Consider the following 15,828-nt stretch of genomic DNA (forward strand, 5'->3'; position numbering starts at 1 on the left):
ATCAGCACAATACCACTTGTTATCTTATGCTACTATATACACAAGGACCATTGGTGAGTGTGGAGGCAGTGCTAGAAATAGTTACTTTCACTAAGTAAAAGGAGAGAGAAAGAAAATACTCTCAGTTTAAAATACTCCAACAATGTGATTGAATAGCAGAAAATGATTGAATAAATATGATTAAAATCTTCCCTAAAACCAGAGGAGGACAGTATTAGAATCTCTACGTGCAGAACAATGAAACAAACAAATTCAAGAGTAAATTATTTACTATATTTATGATGTGCATTTTTAACTTTATATCTCTGTGTGTGTTTTTTGTAACACATTATAATCTGGTCAAATATAAAAACAGTGTAATTAGTTGAGTATAATTGTTGTAACATAATATCCTGATGATTTAGACCAGGCTGTAACTAAACAACATTGGTTAAAGAAGCCTCGTGTCTAATGCACTAAACAACTGTTGGACATATCTCAGGTTTGCTTACAATCTCTCACTGTGATATACGGATATTTTAACGCTGTAAAACAAAACAACTAATAAGAATTATTCTTTAAAAGACATCATCAATTTTCACTGTGCTACTTTCAGAGAAAATGTATCACATTAAATATAGATGGAAATAAACCATATAAACACACACAAAAAAGAAACTAGAGTATGTCTAAAAAAATAAGAGCACATTTTACAGCAAATGTATTCCTATTTGAATCTTTGACAGGCTTACCGTTCATTATGCTTCTGCAGCAGGACAGTAGAGACTGAATGAAGCACACCTTCTTGTGCTGTCAGTGGTTTAGGTGAAAGCTGACCCTGATCTAACACAGCCCAAAGGTCTTCACTATTAATGGAGAGATTATAAGAAAATAAGCGAATTGCTTCGTGTTATTCTTTCCTATCCAGACTTTGAGACACACACAACCATCTAAGCCGTGGCTTTGTTTGTCTTTCTTTTGACTCTTTGGGGCTTGACAGCCTTTTAATACCGTCACCTCTGTGCTGCAGGCTTCTGTGTGTCAACTACTTAACATCTAGGCCTTTGATGTTTAGAAATACTTTAGGATTATTAGACAGACACCCCCAGCATAAAGTGACACCATTTATATTTTCCATGAAAGAACATGTGACCTTACCTTAGAGGGGTTAGGCAGCTAGATGAGGGATGGAAGCCAGGAAGGGACCAAAGAGCAGATGAAGATTTCCACAGGGGCTTAAACAGCTGAGAATGAGAATGAGTCCAACAATGTGAAAGCAATCTCTGATCCACTGGAACACTGCTCTGCACCACAGTGAAGGTCATTCTCATTTTACCATAGGAAACCAAATTTCTAATTCCCTCAGTTATTAAGGGCTGATAATGGAGATCTGTCTGCGTCACATAAAGTCTCTGCTTCTCCCCACGACAATGTTCATCTAATTTTAATGTTCAATGACTGTGGGCAAAGAAAATACTTGGCATAAAACCCTAATTAGCTAAAACTTCCCAGTGCTTTAATGCAAACATTTAGAAAACACCATCAAACAGATACATTTCAACATATGGAGCATTTTCAGTGATGTGCACCTGTTACCCCCCGTCCATCGTGACATCAAAGAATGCACTTCTGCTACTGCCGCCCTTCACAATCAGAGAGAAAAAATCCAGACAAGAATTTCACAGGGTTATCTTTGTCCTCAAGGCCAAAGGAGAGGGAACAATGCCATGACGACACTGTGAGACAAAGGGTGAAGACCAAACTGGGCAGAACAGTGGTGAGTGATCCCTGATCTTAGCTCTCACTTGACAACAGCTGCTATACTTTGTTTCAGCAGCAGTGACTCCAGAAATGCTTTTCACCTTCCTTTCACATGCCTGACCTTTGCTGAAGTTTGCCTTTCTGATTAAACATCTTAGCATGAGCAATGAGGCCAAAGCTGTTCAAGAGGTACAATATTTTAGGAGCAAATTAGTCTTTTTAATTTTGCTTGTCTACTTTGTTTGGAATTTGGAAAAGGGGCATTGAATTGACTGGTGCTAAGTAGTAAAATGAAAGTTACTGTTTGTAACCAGGTTTTGAATGAATTATTGTCATAACCCCTGAATCTAAACAGACCATTTGCTCTTGGTTTTGTTGCTTTGCCTTGTATGCAAGTTGTAATCAGGAAAGATTATCAGCTGCTGTAAGCAAACAACCAACACCATGTGACAATAATGACTTTATAGAACAGAGGCTGAAGATTCTTCAGACATAGTGAATACATGTGGATTATTCTAGTAAGTAAAACCCAGACAAATATAAATATTAAGATTGTAAATATGACTTGAAGTATTAAACTGAATTTCATCAGTATTACAAACAATATATAAAGTTACCCGTTACGAATTAAACGAATAAAATAAGAGTCACTTGATATCAAGCCTGTCCCTGATCCCCACCTCTTGCCCTCCCCTTTCTTTGTCCTGTATTGTTCTCGCCCTGCTTGTCACAAGGTGAACGCAACAAATAGCAGCAGTACAACTTACCCAATTAGGAGAATGCTTTTTTAATGTGTAACCTTTCTCCAAAAATTCAGGCCATATTTGGTGGATAAAGAACCTTTATTAAAGGATGAAGGGCAGATGTCAGCTGCAGGGCTCTTCACTCCACTTGATTGAAGGTTTAGAGTCAAAGGTAAGCAAAACATTTACATATAATTTAATGTTCAGAATAGAAGGTCACCATACTTTACATGTACATCGTATTAGTGTGGGGTAATAAATTATGATGCTGTGTGGTAGTGGTAATGGAATTTTTCTTGTTTTGCTTTTTCTTCTGGTCTAAACAGCAAGTCCTGACAGATCCTGCTCTTCTTTTTGGAATCCAACCCACCCTAGGTAAAAGCTGTGCTTGGTTTGAGTTGAACGGGAATGACCCTCAGTTAGGACTTACGTTTTTGTGGTTTAACTAGAAATGTGCAAGTTTTATTGTTAATACTCTAAGTAAGTGGGTGTCTATTCTCATCATGGTTTTTATGGCATAATTCTGTATTGAAATTCAAAGTATTAAAACACGAGTTTTGAATGGTGTAAGGATTGTACGGCAGCTTGAGGCAAAGCTGAGATTTTGTAATTCGGCAACGTAAATAAAACTGACTGAAAGTCTTTTGCCTCTGTACATATTAGTTTTTGACTGACACCACACTATTGCAGCAATAAAAAAATGTCATGAGTGGGTGGGCGGGTGGCATTCTTGGTCTGCAACAACAGTTATGAGAGTGGTACGTGTGACACTCACATGAATGTCATAATACAAGATTTTGCAGCAGAACACTGCATTGTAATGACATGATTGCTGTTCTTCTGTTTTGATGTTGTAGCTTATTCCTGCATCTTTTCGCACTTTACCTGGTAACTGATGGCTAAACGACTGCAGTTCACACCGTTAATAATCGTCAATGAATGATTCTAGCTTGCATTCATTGTTAGAGACTAACGTTCACATTTGTAACAGGTTGAAAAATGGGGGATGCTGCCATGAAAGAGTTTGGGGCGGCGGCTCCTTACCTGAGAAAGTCAGATAAGGAGCGTCTGGAGGCCCAGACTCGCCCATTTGATATGAAGAAAGAGTGCTTCGTTCCTGACCCTGAAGTTGAGTACGTTAAAGCAACCATCACTAGCCGCGATGGCGACAAAGTCACTGCTGACACCGAATTTGGAAAGGTGAATAAAGTTCAGGTTCTGCATAAGTGTGTACATGTGTCTACGAAGGACTTTGGTGCTGTTTTGGTTAACATGGCTGTTAACTGTTTGATTTCCATTTGCAGACCGTCACAGTGAAGGAGTGCGATGTGCACCCTCAGAACCCGCCAAAGTTCGATAAAATTGAAGACATGGCGATGTTCACCTTCCTCCATGAACCAGCTGTCCTGTTTAACCTCAAAGAGCGTTACGCAGCGTGGATGATCTACGTGAGCTGACAGCACAACACACTAACTGCCCTCCCACAAATTCTACATATTTGACACTTTGCTCTCCTCTTTTCACCAACTATCAGACCTACTCTGGGTTGTTCTGTGTGACTGTCAATCCCTACAAGTGGCTGCCAGTCTACAATCAGGAGGTGGTCGTTGCCTACAGAGGAAAGAAGAGGACTGAAGCTCCTCCTCATATCTTCTCCATCTCTGACAATGCCTACCAGTACATGCTGGCAGGTACAAATATCCCTTTTAGCATTCATCTTGATTGACATTTTGTTTGGACATCGTCGCATTTTCCCTGATTTTCTGATATTCTCTTGCTGACAGACAGAGAAAACCAGTCAATCCTTATCACGTAAGTAACTTTACCAACAAGGGTCTTTTTTCAGCAGTTAAGAGTTATACTTCTTGGTCTTGAAATGTATGTCTTTTTCTACTCAGTGGAGAATCTGGAGCTGGAAAGACTGTCAACACCAAGCGTGTCATTCAGTACTTTGCCAGCATTGCTGCTGTCCCAAGCACTGGGAAGAAAGATCCAGCTGCAGAGAAGAAGGTTTTCAAACATTTTCAATTCAATTCAATTCAATTCAGTTCAATTCATGGGTATGTGTATAGCACCAAATCACAGCAACAAGTGCCTCAAGATGCTTTTCACAATCACAATTCCACTTGGGAAGCTTTGCACTTTAGATCTTGTCTTTGATTTTCACATCAGGGAACCCTGGAGGATCAAATTATCCAGGCTAACCCCGCTCTAGAGGCCTTTGGCAATGCCAAGACCATCAGGAATGACAACTCCTCCAGATTTGTGAGTGTCTTTAGATTCTTCTTTCCCTTTATCATCTCCATCTTTTTCTTCTAGCTACTCCCTTTAGGGGTCACCACAGTGGAATATCTGCCTCAACTTCACTCTATCCCTTGCATTCTCCTTTGTCACACCAACCCTGTGCATGGCTATATGATGACTAAAATCTGCTTTTTTCCACCTAACAGGGGAAATTCATCCGTATTCACTTTGACAACCGAGGAAAGCTGGCCTCTGCTGACATTGAAACTTGTAAGTAACTGTGTTTATGTGGAAAATTTGAAAGTAGACTTAACCAGAGGTGGGACCAAGTCATTGTTTTGCAAGTCTCAAGTAAGTCTCAAGTCTTTATCCTCAAGTCTCAAGTCAAGTCTCAAGTAATGTCAGGCAAGTCAGAGTCGAGTCTCAAGTCACTGGTGTAAAAGTCCGAGTCAAGTCACAAGTCTGAAACTTTGAATTTCAAGTCCTTTCGAGTCTTTAAAAAAAAAAGAAAGAAAAAAGCATGTTGCAGTTATGCTAAATGTAAATATTAGACCATGTAATTTTAAAATCTGTGTTTTTCTCAACACATGACAAAATAGTGAACTTAGAAAATATACACAAATTGTGAAATTGCACCTCTTTAAAATGCAGCTCAATTAAACCTAGCTCCAAGAATAATTTTCACCGACAGTTCTGAGATAAGCTGCATGTTATTCTTGGATGCGGTTGTAGGACCGGCTTTAAAATCGCATGACAAAAATATCATACACATTAAAAAAAAACTGCATCACCAACGTAGCCTGGACAACATTTGCTAGTTAGACGAAGTCAGCTATCTCGTCTTAGCATATTTATATGCATATTTATAATCATACGGTTCTTGGAGTGAGTGCATACACTCATGAAGTTTAGTAACTTCAGGTCACTGCAACAAGCCCAGGTACAGTTTACCGACGGATGGGTGCAGGACCTTGAAATGCACCGTGTAGAACGAAAGACTATTGTACATATCATAAGTTTACCAGTCTCACAAATTGTCTTCATAAATACACATTCCTTAACCGTTTATTAATAAGACCTTTGAGCTCAACGGTAATTAATTAGTAGTGGAAATAATTTCTGGTACGCGTTACAGAAATGAAGCAGTGACAATAATACTGTATGCTGTAATCGTACTGGGCAATTAGTGATACAAAAAACCTGTTTTATCCTGTGAATAAAAGTATGTTTTTGTCAATGTACCATAATAACAGAAGCGAAACGCAATATTGTGTCAGGACAATTCACTAAGAAAAATGACGTATTAACTACTAAAAAACACTGACCTTCGTGTAAATGCTTGGAGCAGACTAACGTGTGAGTTGGAGGGTTCTGGGACGTTAAATTTGATCTTTGAATGGCTGCGATCCAGGCAATCAGTCGCGTCTTTGTTACTTCGGAAACATGGCTCGAACAATTTCTCTTCAACGTCGTAATCCGATAACAACCGATCTCTTTACCCGTCAGCTTCTCGTGGCTGTCATGCGACCGGCTATTGCAGTTAATAATACAACGGCTTCTTGACATTTTTGTGTTTCTTTTTATCGCTGTGTGACTGATTTCAATTGAAAGCCTGCGTGCGCTAGTACCTCTTGCCACGAGTTCCCAGAATCCTTTGCGGTTTACCCCTGAATGACGTCACATTTTCAATCTCTATATAATATGCATGTTAAATGTTATATTTGGGGTGAAATATCAAGTCTTTTCAAGTAAACCGGTTCAAGTCCAATTCAAGTCCCAAGTCATTGGTGTAAAAGTCCAAGTGAAGTCACAAGTCTTACAACATTTTTTCAAGTCAAGTCTAAAGTCATAAAATTAATGACTCGAGTCTGACTCGAGTCCAAGACATGTGACTCGAGTCCACACCTCTGGACTTAACTATTACATGCAACTTATCTGTATACCAGATAAGTTTCAAATAATTGATTTCTCTTACAGACCTTCTAGAAAAGTCTCGTGTGACCTTCCAGCTCAAAGCTGAGAGGGACTACCACATTTTCTACCAGATCCTGTCTCAGATAAAGCCTGAACTTCTGGGTACACAGTCATTAACCTTAAGAACTATCACTATATGGAAAACAGCTAGACATTTTGTAATTTTATATTTTTCTATCTCCTTAGAGATGCTGCTCATTACCAACAACCCTTATGACTACGCCTTCATCTCCCAAGGAGAGACAACAGTAGCCTCTATCAATGATTCTGAAGAGCTGATGGCCACTGATGTGAGTTGAATCTTAGATGCACTGCGGCAATTTTAGTCGAAAATTCAAAAGCAAAAACGAAAATAGTAAAATAATGTTTTTGATTTTTGTCAGGAAGCCTTTGATGTTCTGGGCTTCACTCAAGAAGAGAAGAACAGTATTTACAAGCTTACTGGTGCAATCATGCACTATGGCAACATGAAGTTTAAACAGAAGCAGAGAGAAGAGCAGGCAGAGGCTGATGGTACTGAAGGTGAGAGAAGACTATTGACAAACTACAGTCAGTGAGGATCTCTGTGGGCACTGATGACTTTAAATCAAAACTGCTATTTTGCCACAGATGCTGACAAAGTAGCTTATCTGATGGGCCTGAACTCTGCTGACCTCATCAAAGGTCTCTGTCACCCAAGAGTCAAAGTAGGAAACGAGTGGGTCACCAAGGGACAAAATGTGGCCCAGGTGAGATAATATGAAACTTTTGGAGAATTCCAAAATAATTCCCTAAACTTTATCAAGGTGTACTTTTATGCATTTCCTTGTTAGGTGAACTATGCTATCGGTGCGCTGTCAAAGTCAGTGTATGAGAAGATGTTTCTGTGGATGGTAATAAGAATCAACCAGTCCCTGGACACCAAACAGCCTCGGCAGTATTTTATTGGGGTGCTTGACATTGCTGGATTTGAGATCTTTGATGTGAGTTTGGAAATATTATATTCTTCTTATATGGTAGTCCTGGATGTAAAATACAATTTAAATCCTGATCATACTGTTGTCCGTCTCGCTTCAGTTCAACACCTTTGAGCAGATGTGCATCAACTTCACCAACGAAAAACTGCAACAGTTTTTCAACCACCACATGTTTGTACTGGAGCAGGAAGAGTACAAGAAAGAGGGCATCGAATGGACTTTCATTGACTTTGGCATGGATCTGCAGGCCTGTATCGACCTGATTGAAAAGGTGAAACACTGTACAATTACATGTTCAGCTAAAACTAATGCAAATATAGTCTTTAACAAACACTTATACTTTCTGTCCTTTAGCCCATGGGTATCATGTCCATCCTTGAAGAGGAGTGCATGTTCCCCAAAGCCAGTGATGCCACCTTTAAAGCTAAGCTCTATGACAACCACCTGGGAAAAACCAGCAACTTCCAGAAGCCCAGAGTTGTCAAAGGAAAACCAGAGGCTCACTTTGCCCTGGTTCACTACGCTGGAACTGTTGATTATAATATCAACAACTGGTTGGTGAAGAACAAGGATCCTCTGAATGAGACTGTTGTGGCATTGTACCAAAAGTCGACCGTCAAACTTCTTGCAACTCTCTTTGCAAATTATGCAGGAGCTGACTCGGGTAGGTTTTAAAAAATTACTAGCATCTTAGTTTACAAGTGATTATTAAAGCATCATGTAATAAGCTACTAGCCCAACCTTCCCCTGCTCACTTTCCCACAAATAACAACTGTATCTTACAGCTGAATCTGGTGGGAAGGGCAAAGGTGGAACAAAGAAGAAAGGTTCTTCCTTCCAAACTGTATCAGCTTTGCACAGGGTAATATCAGTATAACTGTACATGTTATAGATTGGTTAATAGAAACATTATTCCTGAATTTAGGACCTTAAAAGTCATTTCGAATTGTAATGTATTTTGAAGGACAATGGCAATTCTTTTCTCTATGATGTGCTATCAGGAGAACTTGAACAAGCTGATGACCAACTTGAGGTCAACTCACCCTCACTTTGTACGCTGCATCATCCCCAACGAGACCAAGACTCCAGGGGCCATGGAGAACCCTCTGGTGATGCACCAGCTGCGCTGTAACGGTGTGCTGGAAGGCATCAGGATCTGCAGAAAGGGTTTCCCCAACAGGATCCTCTATGGAGATTTCAAGCAGAGGTGTCTGTTAGATAATTGGAAAATATAAGCAACATCAAATTTCTTAGTTATCCATTCTGGTGTGTTTTTGTGGTTTGACATTTTATGTAATATAAAATAAAGTTGAAATGCTCACTTTTTCCCCAGGTATCGCATTTTAAACCCAAGTGCTATTCCTGAAGGACAGTTCATCGATAACAAAAAGGCTTCAGAGAAGCTTTTGGGCTCTTTGGATATAGATCACAACCAGTACAAACTGGGTCACACCAAGGTCAGTACTGATAGAACAAATTTTGGCATATGCTGTTATTCTTGGTGTTATCATGTCCATGATGATAATAAAGTGGTCAAGAGTAATTCTAACACACACAAAAAGTGCCTTCAACATGGGTTTCTTGATCTTAGGTATTCTTCAAAGCTGGGTTGCTTGGACTGCTGGAGGAGATGCGAGATGACCGTTTAGCTCTAATCATCACGAGGATACAAGCAAGATCCCGAGGTGTTCTTGCAAGAATTGAATTTCAGAAGATTGTTGAACGCAGGTATTTGGTACAATGAAACTCCGATTTCAAATCAGTTCAAAAGTTACATGAAAAATGGAATATCAAAGAAATGACAAAACATTTTAATAAAGGTAGCATTCGTCTTCCTTTCATTAACTGAAAGTCAAAAACACCGCTAGGTTGTATGCTATGGTCTTTAGTTTTGAGGAGGTTTCACAACATTACTTTTAGGATCAGGTGAAGTCCAAAAGTTTGAACCAAATGAGTTTGGTGTAAAAGTCCTCTGACACTGTATTGTAGTCTCAATACCTTACACTATCCTAGCAAGCTATTTTATTTTCCTTGGAACACTGAAAACATCTTCATAAAGGGTACAAATTAAATAAAGAACGTAATTTATTTATTCATTAATGTTGGTTCTGCGCTTTAGCAGGCCCGCTAGCTCAGAGACTCATCACCCATGAAGAAAGCAAGACAACAACTTAACCGGTCTTTACTTGATAGCAAGGGAAGGCTGGTCGGAACCAGGCTCTTGGAGCTGAACGCTCCTCACCTGTTTCCCAGCCAACTTCAAAGAAACAGCCTTCCCTGCAGCCTTTTATTCAGTGAATACAAGCACCACCCATATGGTCACAAAAAGTTAAAACACTGTGTGTGTGTGTGTGTGTGTGTGTGTGTGTGTGTGTGTGTGTGTGTGTGTGTGTGTGTATACATGACTTCCCGCCACACAATATATGCTTACAACTGTTTAACCACATTTCCTAGTTATCCACAGGACATCTCCCCACACCCGTATATGGCCTAACTTTAATGGTTTAATGGTTAGGCTAGATGAGTATGGCTAAATGGCCGTGAGTGAACATCCTCCACAAGATAAGGAAACCAGAATCTCACATGGACTGTGCCTGCGGTTAAACATTCCAGCCTCCCCAGCATTCAACAGGCCGGGGAGGAGAACAAAAGAATATCTAAACATGCTGTTTAAGGCAAAGTTTACAAATTTAAGTACAACAATGGCAACATTAAACAATTTACTCTGACAATTAATATTTTCAGGTTTATTTAGATATAATAGATACTTTCACACTCACAAACTGAAGACTGAAAAAACGATTCATTGACATTAAATAAGCAGAGTCTGGATTACTACAGAATTTTTTACAAGTCAAATGTCTGCAGGGATGCTCTTCTTGTGATCCAGTGGAACATCCGTGCCTTCATGGGGGTCAAAAATTGGCCCTGGATGAAAATGTTCTTCAAGATCAAACCTCTGCTGAAGTCAGCAGAGACTGAGAAAGAGATGGCCAACATGAAGGAAGAGTTTGCCAAACTGAAAGAGGCTTATGCAAAATCAGAAGCCCGCAGGAAAGAACTCGAAGAGAAAATGGTCACTCTTCTCCAAGAAAAGAACGACCTGCAGCTCCAAGTTCAGGCTGTATGTTAAAGGATTGTTTCTTACAGTATGACAACAAATATCAACATCACATGTATTGTGTGTGTTTGTCGGCTTAATGCGTATGTCATACTTTTTGTCTTCAGGAGCAAGACAATCTATGTGATGCTGAAGAAAGATGTGAGGGGCTGATCAAGAGCAAAATTCAGCTGGAGGCCAAAATCAAAGAGCTGACAGAGAGACTGGAGGATGAGGAGGAGATGAATGCAGAACTGACTGCTAAGAAGAGGAAGCTGGAGGACGAGTGCTCCGAGCTGAAGAAAGACATCGATGACTTAGAGTTAACTCTAGCTAAAGTGGAGAAGGAGAAGCATGCCACTGAGAACAAGGTACTTGATGTTTCTATTTCTGACAACAAGGGTATGAAAAAGAGACGTTTCTAAACTGTGCACAGAATTTGTAATACCATCATTTACTTGCAACAGGTCAAGAACCTTGTTGAAGAGATGGCTGCTCAGGATGAGATCATTGCCAAGCTGACCAAGGAAAAGAAAGCTTTACAGGAAGCTCATCAGCAAACTCTGGACGACCTGCAGAGTGAGGAAGACAAAGTCAACACTCTGACCAAGGCCAAGGCTAAGCTGGAGCAGCAAGTGGATGATGTAAGAACTTTTAAATAATAATACTTTTTTATGTATTTACATTTTATATATATTTACTTTTTATATATATTTACTTTTTTCCCCACAGCTTGAGGGGTCTTTAGAGCAAGAAAAGAAAGTCCGTATGGACCTTGAGCGAGCAAAGAGGAAGCTTGAAGGAGACCTCAAGTTAGCTCAAGAAAGTATCATGGACCTAGAAAATGATAAGCAGCAGCTCGAAGAGAGGCTGAAGAAGTAAGAATTAAGAACTGAACGTCTAACACTTGTTTTCATAACAAAGTTATTTTGTACCAGCAAAATATATTTTTTCCATCCACAGGAAAGATTTTGAGATTAGTCAACTGAACGGTAAAATAGAAGATGAACAAGTAATGAGTGCCCAGCTCCAGAAAAAACTGAAGGAGTTGCAGGTGATAAAAGAATAGAACAAAGTGTGAAAAGTGGTGAAAAGTAACGTAGAGCAACAAAATTTCATGGCATGGTGTGCCTTGATTTTGGTCTAGGCTCGTATTGAGGAGCTGGAGGAAGAGCTTGAGGCAGAGAGAGCTGCTCGAGCCAAGGTGGAGAAGCAGAGAGCTGACCTGGCCAGAGAGCTGGAGGAGATCAGTGAGAGGTTGGAGGAGGCTGGAGGAGCCACAGCTGCCCAGATTGAGATGAACAAGAAGAGGGAGGCCGAGTTCCAGAAACTGCGCAGAGACCTCGAAGAGGCCACTCTGCACCACGAAGCCACTACTGCCACACTCAGGAAGAAACAAGCCGACAGTGTTGCTGAGCTGGGAGAGCAGATTGACAACCTGCAGAGAGTCAAGCAGAAACTGGAGAAGGAGAAGAGTGAGCTCAGACTGGAGCTGGATGATGTGGTCTCCAATATGGAACAAATTGTCAAGGCAAAGGTAAGTTACTTTCAGGTATTAGGGATTGTTCTCATTGCCAAATCAAACATTAATTTTATAATTGTGTACATGATTGGCCATCTACTGCTTTTTGTTCACAGAACAACTTGGAGAAAATGTGCAGGTCTCTGGAAGACCAGATGAATGAATATAAAACAAAATCAGAAGAGGGACAGCGTGCCATCAATGACTTCACCATGCAGAAAGCAAAGCTTCAAACTGAGAACGGTATGCATTAGACCTGAACAGCATATTTTAGTTGTGCCATTGTGCGGTACTGAATTGAATGTTATGCTTAAATAAGGTGAACTTTTGAGGCAGCTTGAGGAAAAGGATTCTCTGGTGTCTCAACTCACGAGAGGAAAACAGTCGTACACTCAGCAAATTGAAGACCTGAAAAGACAACTGGAGGAAGAAGTCAAGGTAGCAAATAATCATCAGTGTAACCTCATTAGGTAGAGACCATTGGTACACCCAGTTAATAAAGATACACTTTCTTTTAGGCCAAGAACGCATTAGCCCATGCAGTGCAGTCTTCTCGCCATGACTGTGACCTGCTCAGGGAGCAGTATGAGGAGGAGCAGGAGGCTAAAGCTGAACTGCAACGTAGCATGTCCAAGGCCAACTCTGAGGTGGCTCAGTGGAGAACCAAGTATGAAACTGATGCCATCCAGAGGACCGAAGAACTAGAAGAGGCCAAGTAAGCCAAATACACTAAGTCCACTAACTCAGCAAAGGTAAAGAGCGTTTAACCACAAATACATATTTTCATCACCTAGAAAGAAGCTGGCTCAGCGTCTGCAGGAGGCTGAGGAGGCTGTTGAAGCAGTGAATGCTAAATGTTCCTCTCTGGAGAAGACCAAACACAGGCTGCAGAATGAGATTGAAGATCTCATGGTGGATGTAGAGAGGTCTAATGCTGCTGCCGCTGCTCTGGACAAGAAACAAAGAAACTTTGACAAGGTTTTCATCCGGCACTTATTATTTCACTGAAGCAGAAGGTCAATCTTTTATCTAAAATGAAAACTTTCTTGTAGGTCTTGGCAGAGTGGAAACAGAAGTACGAGGAGTCTCAAACAGAGCTGGAGAGCTCTCAGAAAGATGCCAGGTCTCTGAGCACTGAGCTCTTCAAACTGAAGAACTCCTATGAAGAATCTCTTGAACATTTGGAGACCATGAAGAGAGAGAACAAGAACTTACAAGGTGACATAATTACCCATTAAAATCATACATGAACAGTTTGTTCACAGTATAATGGCATTTATTTTTTACAATATGCCCTCAGAGGAAATATCTGACCTCACTGAACAAATTAGCGAAGGTGGAAAGAATATTCATGAGCTTGAGAAGATTCGAAAGCAGTTGGAACAAGAGAAGTCTGAGATACAGACAGCTCTGGAGGAAGCAGAGGTAAGCTGCTGCATACTGGCCTTTTTCAAATTTGAAAGATTTTAGGTTGTGAGGATTAATTCATTACAAGTTATGTAGTCATTGTGTCTAATTTCTATTTGTGACAGGCCACACTGGAGCATGAGGAAGGGAAGATTCTCAGAGCCCAACTTGAGTTTAACCAAGTAAAGGCGGACATTGAGCGCAAGCTAGCTGAGAAAGATGAAGAAATGGAGCAATCGAAAAGAAACCACCAGCGAACTGTGGATACTCTTCAAAGCTCTCTGGAGGCTGAGACTCGCAGCAGGAACGAGGCCCTGCGTCTGAAAAAGAAGATGGAGGGAGACCTCAATGAGATGGAGATCCAGCTAAGCCAGGCTAACAGGCAGGCAGCTGAGGCCCAGAAACAACTTAAGGCCGTCCATGCCCATCTGAAGGTCTGAATAAACAAGCAGTTCTACTTCTTTGAAACAAAAATCAAAACCAAAGTGAAACATCAGTTAAAATTTTGGGGGTTTTTATCTTCAAGGACACTCAACTTCAGCTGGACGACTCTCTGCGAGCCAGTGATGATATGAAGGAAAACATTGCCATTGTTGAGCGACGCAACAACCTTCTTCAGGCTGAAGTGGAGGAGCTGAGAGCAGCTCTGGATCAAACGGAGAGAAGCCGCAAACTTGCAGAGCAAGAGCTGCTGGATGTCAGTGAGAGAGTGCAGCTACTGCACTCACAGGTAAGACTGGAGAAGACTTGATACAGAAACTATCTATTGAAAATATACTCAGGAATTTAAAAAATCATATTTTTCATCTGAACACCAGAACACCAGCCTGATAAACCAAAAGAAGAAGCTGGAGGCTGATACATCCCAGCTTCAAACTGAAGTGGAGGAGTCAGTGCAGGAGTGCAGGAATGCAGAGGAGAAGGCCAAGAAGGCCATCACTGATGCTGCCATGATGGCAGAGGAGCTGAAGAAAGAGCAGGACACCAGCGCTCATCTGGAGCGAATGAAGAAGAACATGGAGCAAACCATCAAAGACCTGCAGCACCGCCTGGATGAAGCTGAGCAGATCGCCATGAAGGGAGGCAAGAAGCAGATTCAGAAGCTCGAGGCCAGGGTGGGTATAACACTTCAGTCTCTCCCTATAATCTCTTTGACTACAGCATCTATATATCAAATAAATAACTGGTCTAAATTTAAGTGATGTTATCTGAATTTTGTTGTGGGATCTGAATTTTATAGGTCAAGGAACTTGAAAATGAGGTGGAAAATGAGCAGAAAAAGGCCAGCGATGCTGTGAAGGGAGTAAGAAAGTATGAAAGGCGTATCAAGGAGCTTACTTATCAGGTAACTTTAATTCTTAACCAGTTAGCTTGTCTGATGGAAATTATACTCAGAAACAAAACTATGTAAAAATTTGTACTAATTAGACCGAAGAAGATCGCAAAAATCTAGCACGTCTTCAAGATTTGGTGGACAAGCTGCAGCTAAAGGTCAAGTCCTACAAGAAGGCTGCAGAGGAAGCTGTAAGTTATACAGATTTTAAATACCGCCCTTACATCTGACCACTGACTGAATATTTTCTTTACAAACAATATTGTGCTTCTATTCTACAGGAGGAACAGGCCAACAGTAATCTTACCAAGTTCCGCAAACTTCAACATGAGCTCGATGAAGCTGAGGAGCGAGCTGACATTGCCGAGTCTCAGGTCAACAAGCTGCGCGCCAAAAGCCGTGATGTGGGATCAAAGGTTCGTATGTGTACATGTTAAAAAAAAGTGTTAGTCCGGAATAGTAGGACTCTTAGCATCCTGCTGACAGATCACCAACACAAATTCTAGCTTTTTATCTCAAGGATCATTGACAAAAATAAAAGCGAAAGCATGCATTGTAGTCTCACTGCAGAATCACTGTAGAGTGAGCATTGACTGTTTTCACTTCATTTACAATCCAGCTCTTCTTTTCAAATCAAAAAATGATTACTAATGATCCTCTTTTCCCCTCTTTCTTGTTTCAGAAAGGACTTGATGAAGAATGAAGTTCACCTTGAAATGATCGTTTCTGAGACACCTCTTGGTCCTGCAATGAAGTCTCCCTATGCATGTGTTTTTGTTTAGTAGAATAAAGTTAATGAGCATCTCAAA

General features: G+C 40.6%; 1 protein-coding gene and 1 long non-coding RNA gene across 2 annotated transcripts in view; one reads left to right on the forward strand and one right to left on the reverse strand.

Moving 5' to 3' along the window:
* LOC143413409 (uncharacterized) overlaps nt 1-8,824 on the reverse strand; it is a 9,856-nt gene extending 1,032 nt beyond the window's left edge. The window contains exons 1-2 of the long non-coding RNA XR_013094025.1: nt 8,701-8,824; nt 1,138-1,223 (exon numbers count right to left, since the gene is read on the reverse strand). This is a non-coding gene — a long non-coding RNA (uncharacterized LOC143413409). The remainder of the gene's footprint in view (nt 1-1,137; nt 1,224-8,700) is intronic.
* LOC101470061 (myosin-7) lies at nt 2,501-15,828 on the forward strand. The gene is made up of 39 exons (XM_014410883.3): nt 2,501-2,655; nt 2,810-2,858; nt 3,475-3,683; nt 3,788-3,931; nt 4,018-4,174; nt 4,268-4,295; nt 4,382-4,493; nt 4,656-4,748; nt 4,934-4,997; nt 6,705-6,803; nt 6,888-6,991; nt 7,085-7,223; nt 7,311-7,429; nt 7,514-7,663; nt 7,758-7,928; nt 8,012-8,321; nt 8,443-8,519; nt 8,659-8,864; nt 8,991-9,114; nt 9,249-9,385; nt 10,526-10,781; nt 10,886-11,128; nt 11,225-11,401; nt 11,490-11,635; nt 11,721-11,811; nt 11,905-12,294; nt 12,396-12,522; nt 12,599-12,717; nt 12,798-12,994; nt 13,074-13,257; nt 13,332-13,497; nt 13,580-13,704; nt 13,812-14,120; nt 14,213-14,416; nt 14,505-14,801; nt 14,927-15,031; nt 15,115-15,210; nt 15,301-15,435; nt 15,702-15,828. The coding sequence occupies exons 3-39, from the start codon at nt 3,483-3,485 to the stop codon at nt 15,720-15,722; spliced, it is 5,823 nt and encodes a 1,940-aa protein (XP_014266369.2). The 5' UTR covers nt 2,501-2,655; nt 2,810-2,858; nt 3,475-3,482; the 3' UTR covers nt 15,723-15,828.

The sequence above is a fragment of the Maylandia zebra genome, linkage group LG18 (assembly GCF_041146795.1).
Source record: "Maylandia zebra isolate NMK-2024a linkage group LG18, Mzebra_GT3a, whole genome shotgun sequence".
In the NCBI taxonomy this organism is placed as follows: Eukaryota; Metazoa; Chordata; class Actinopteri; order Cichliformes; family Cichlidae; genus Maylandia; species Maylandia zebra.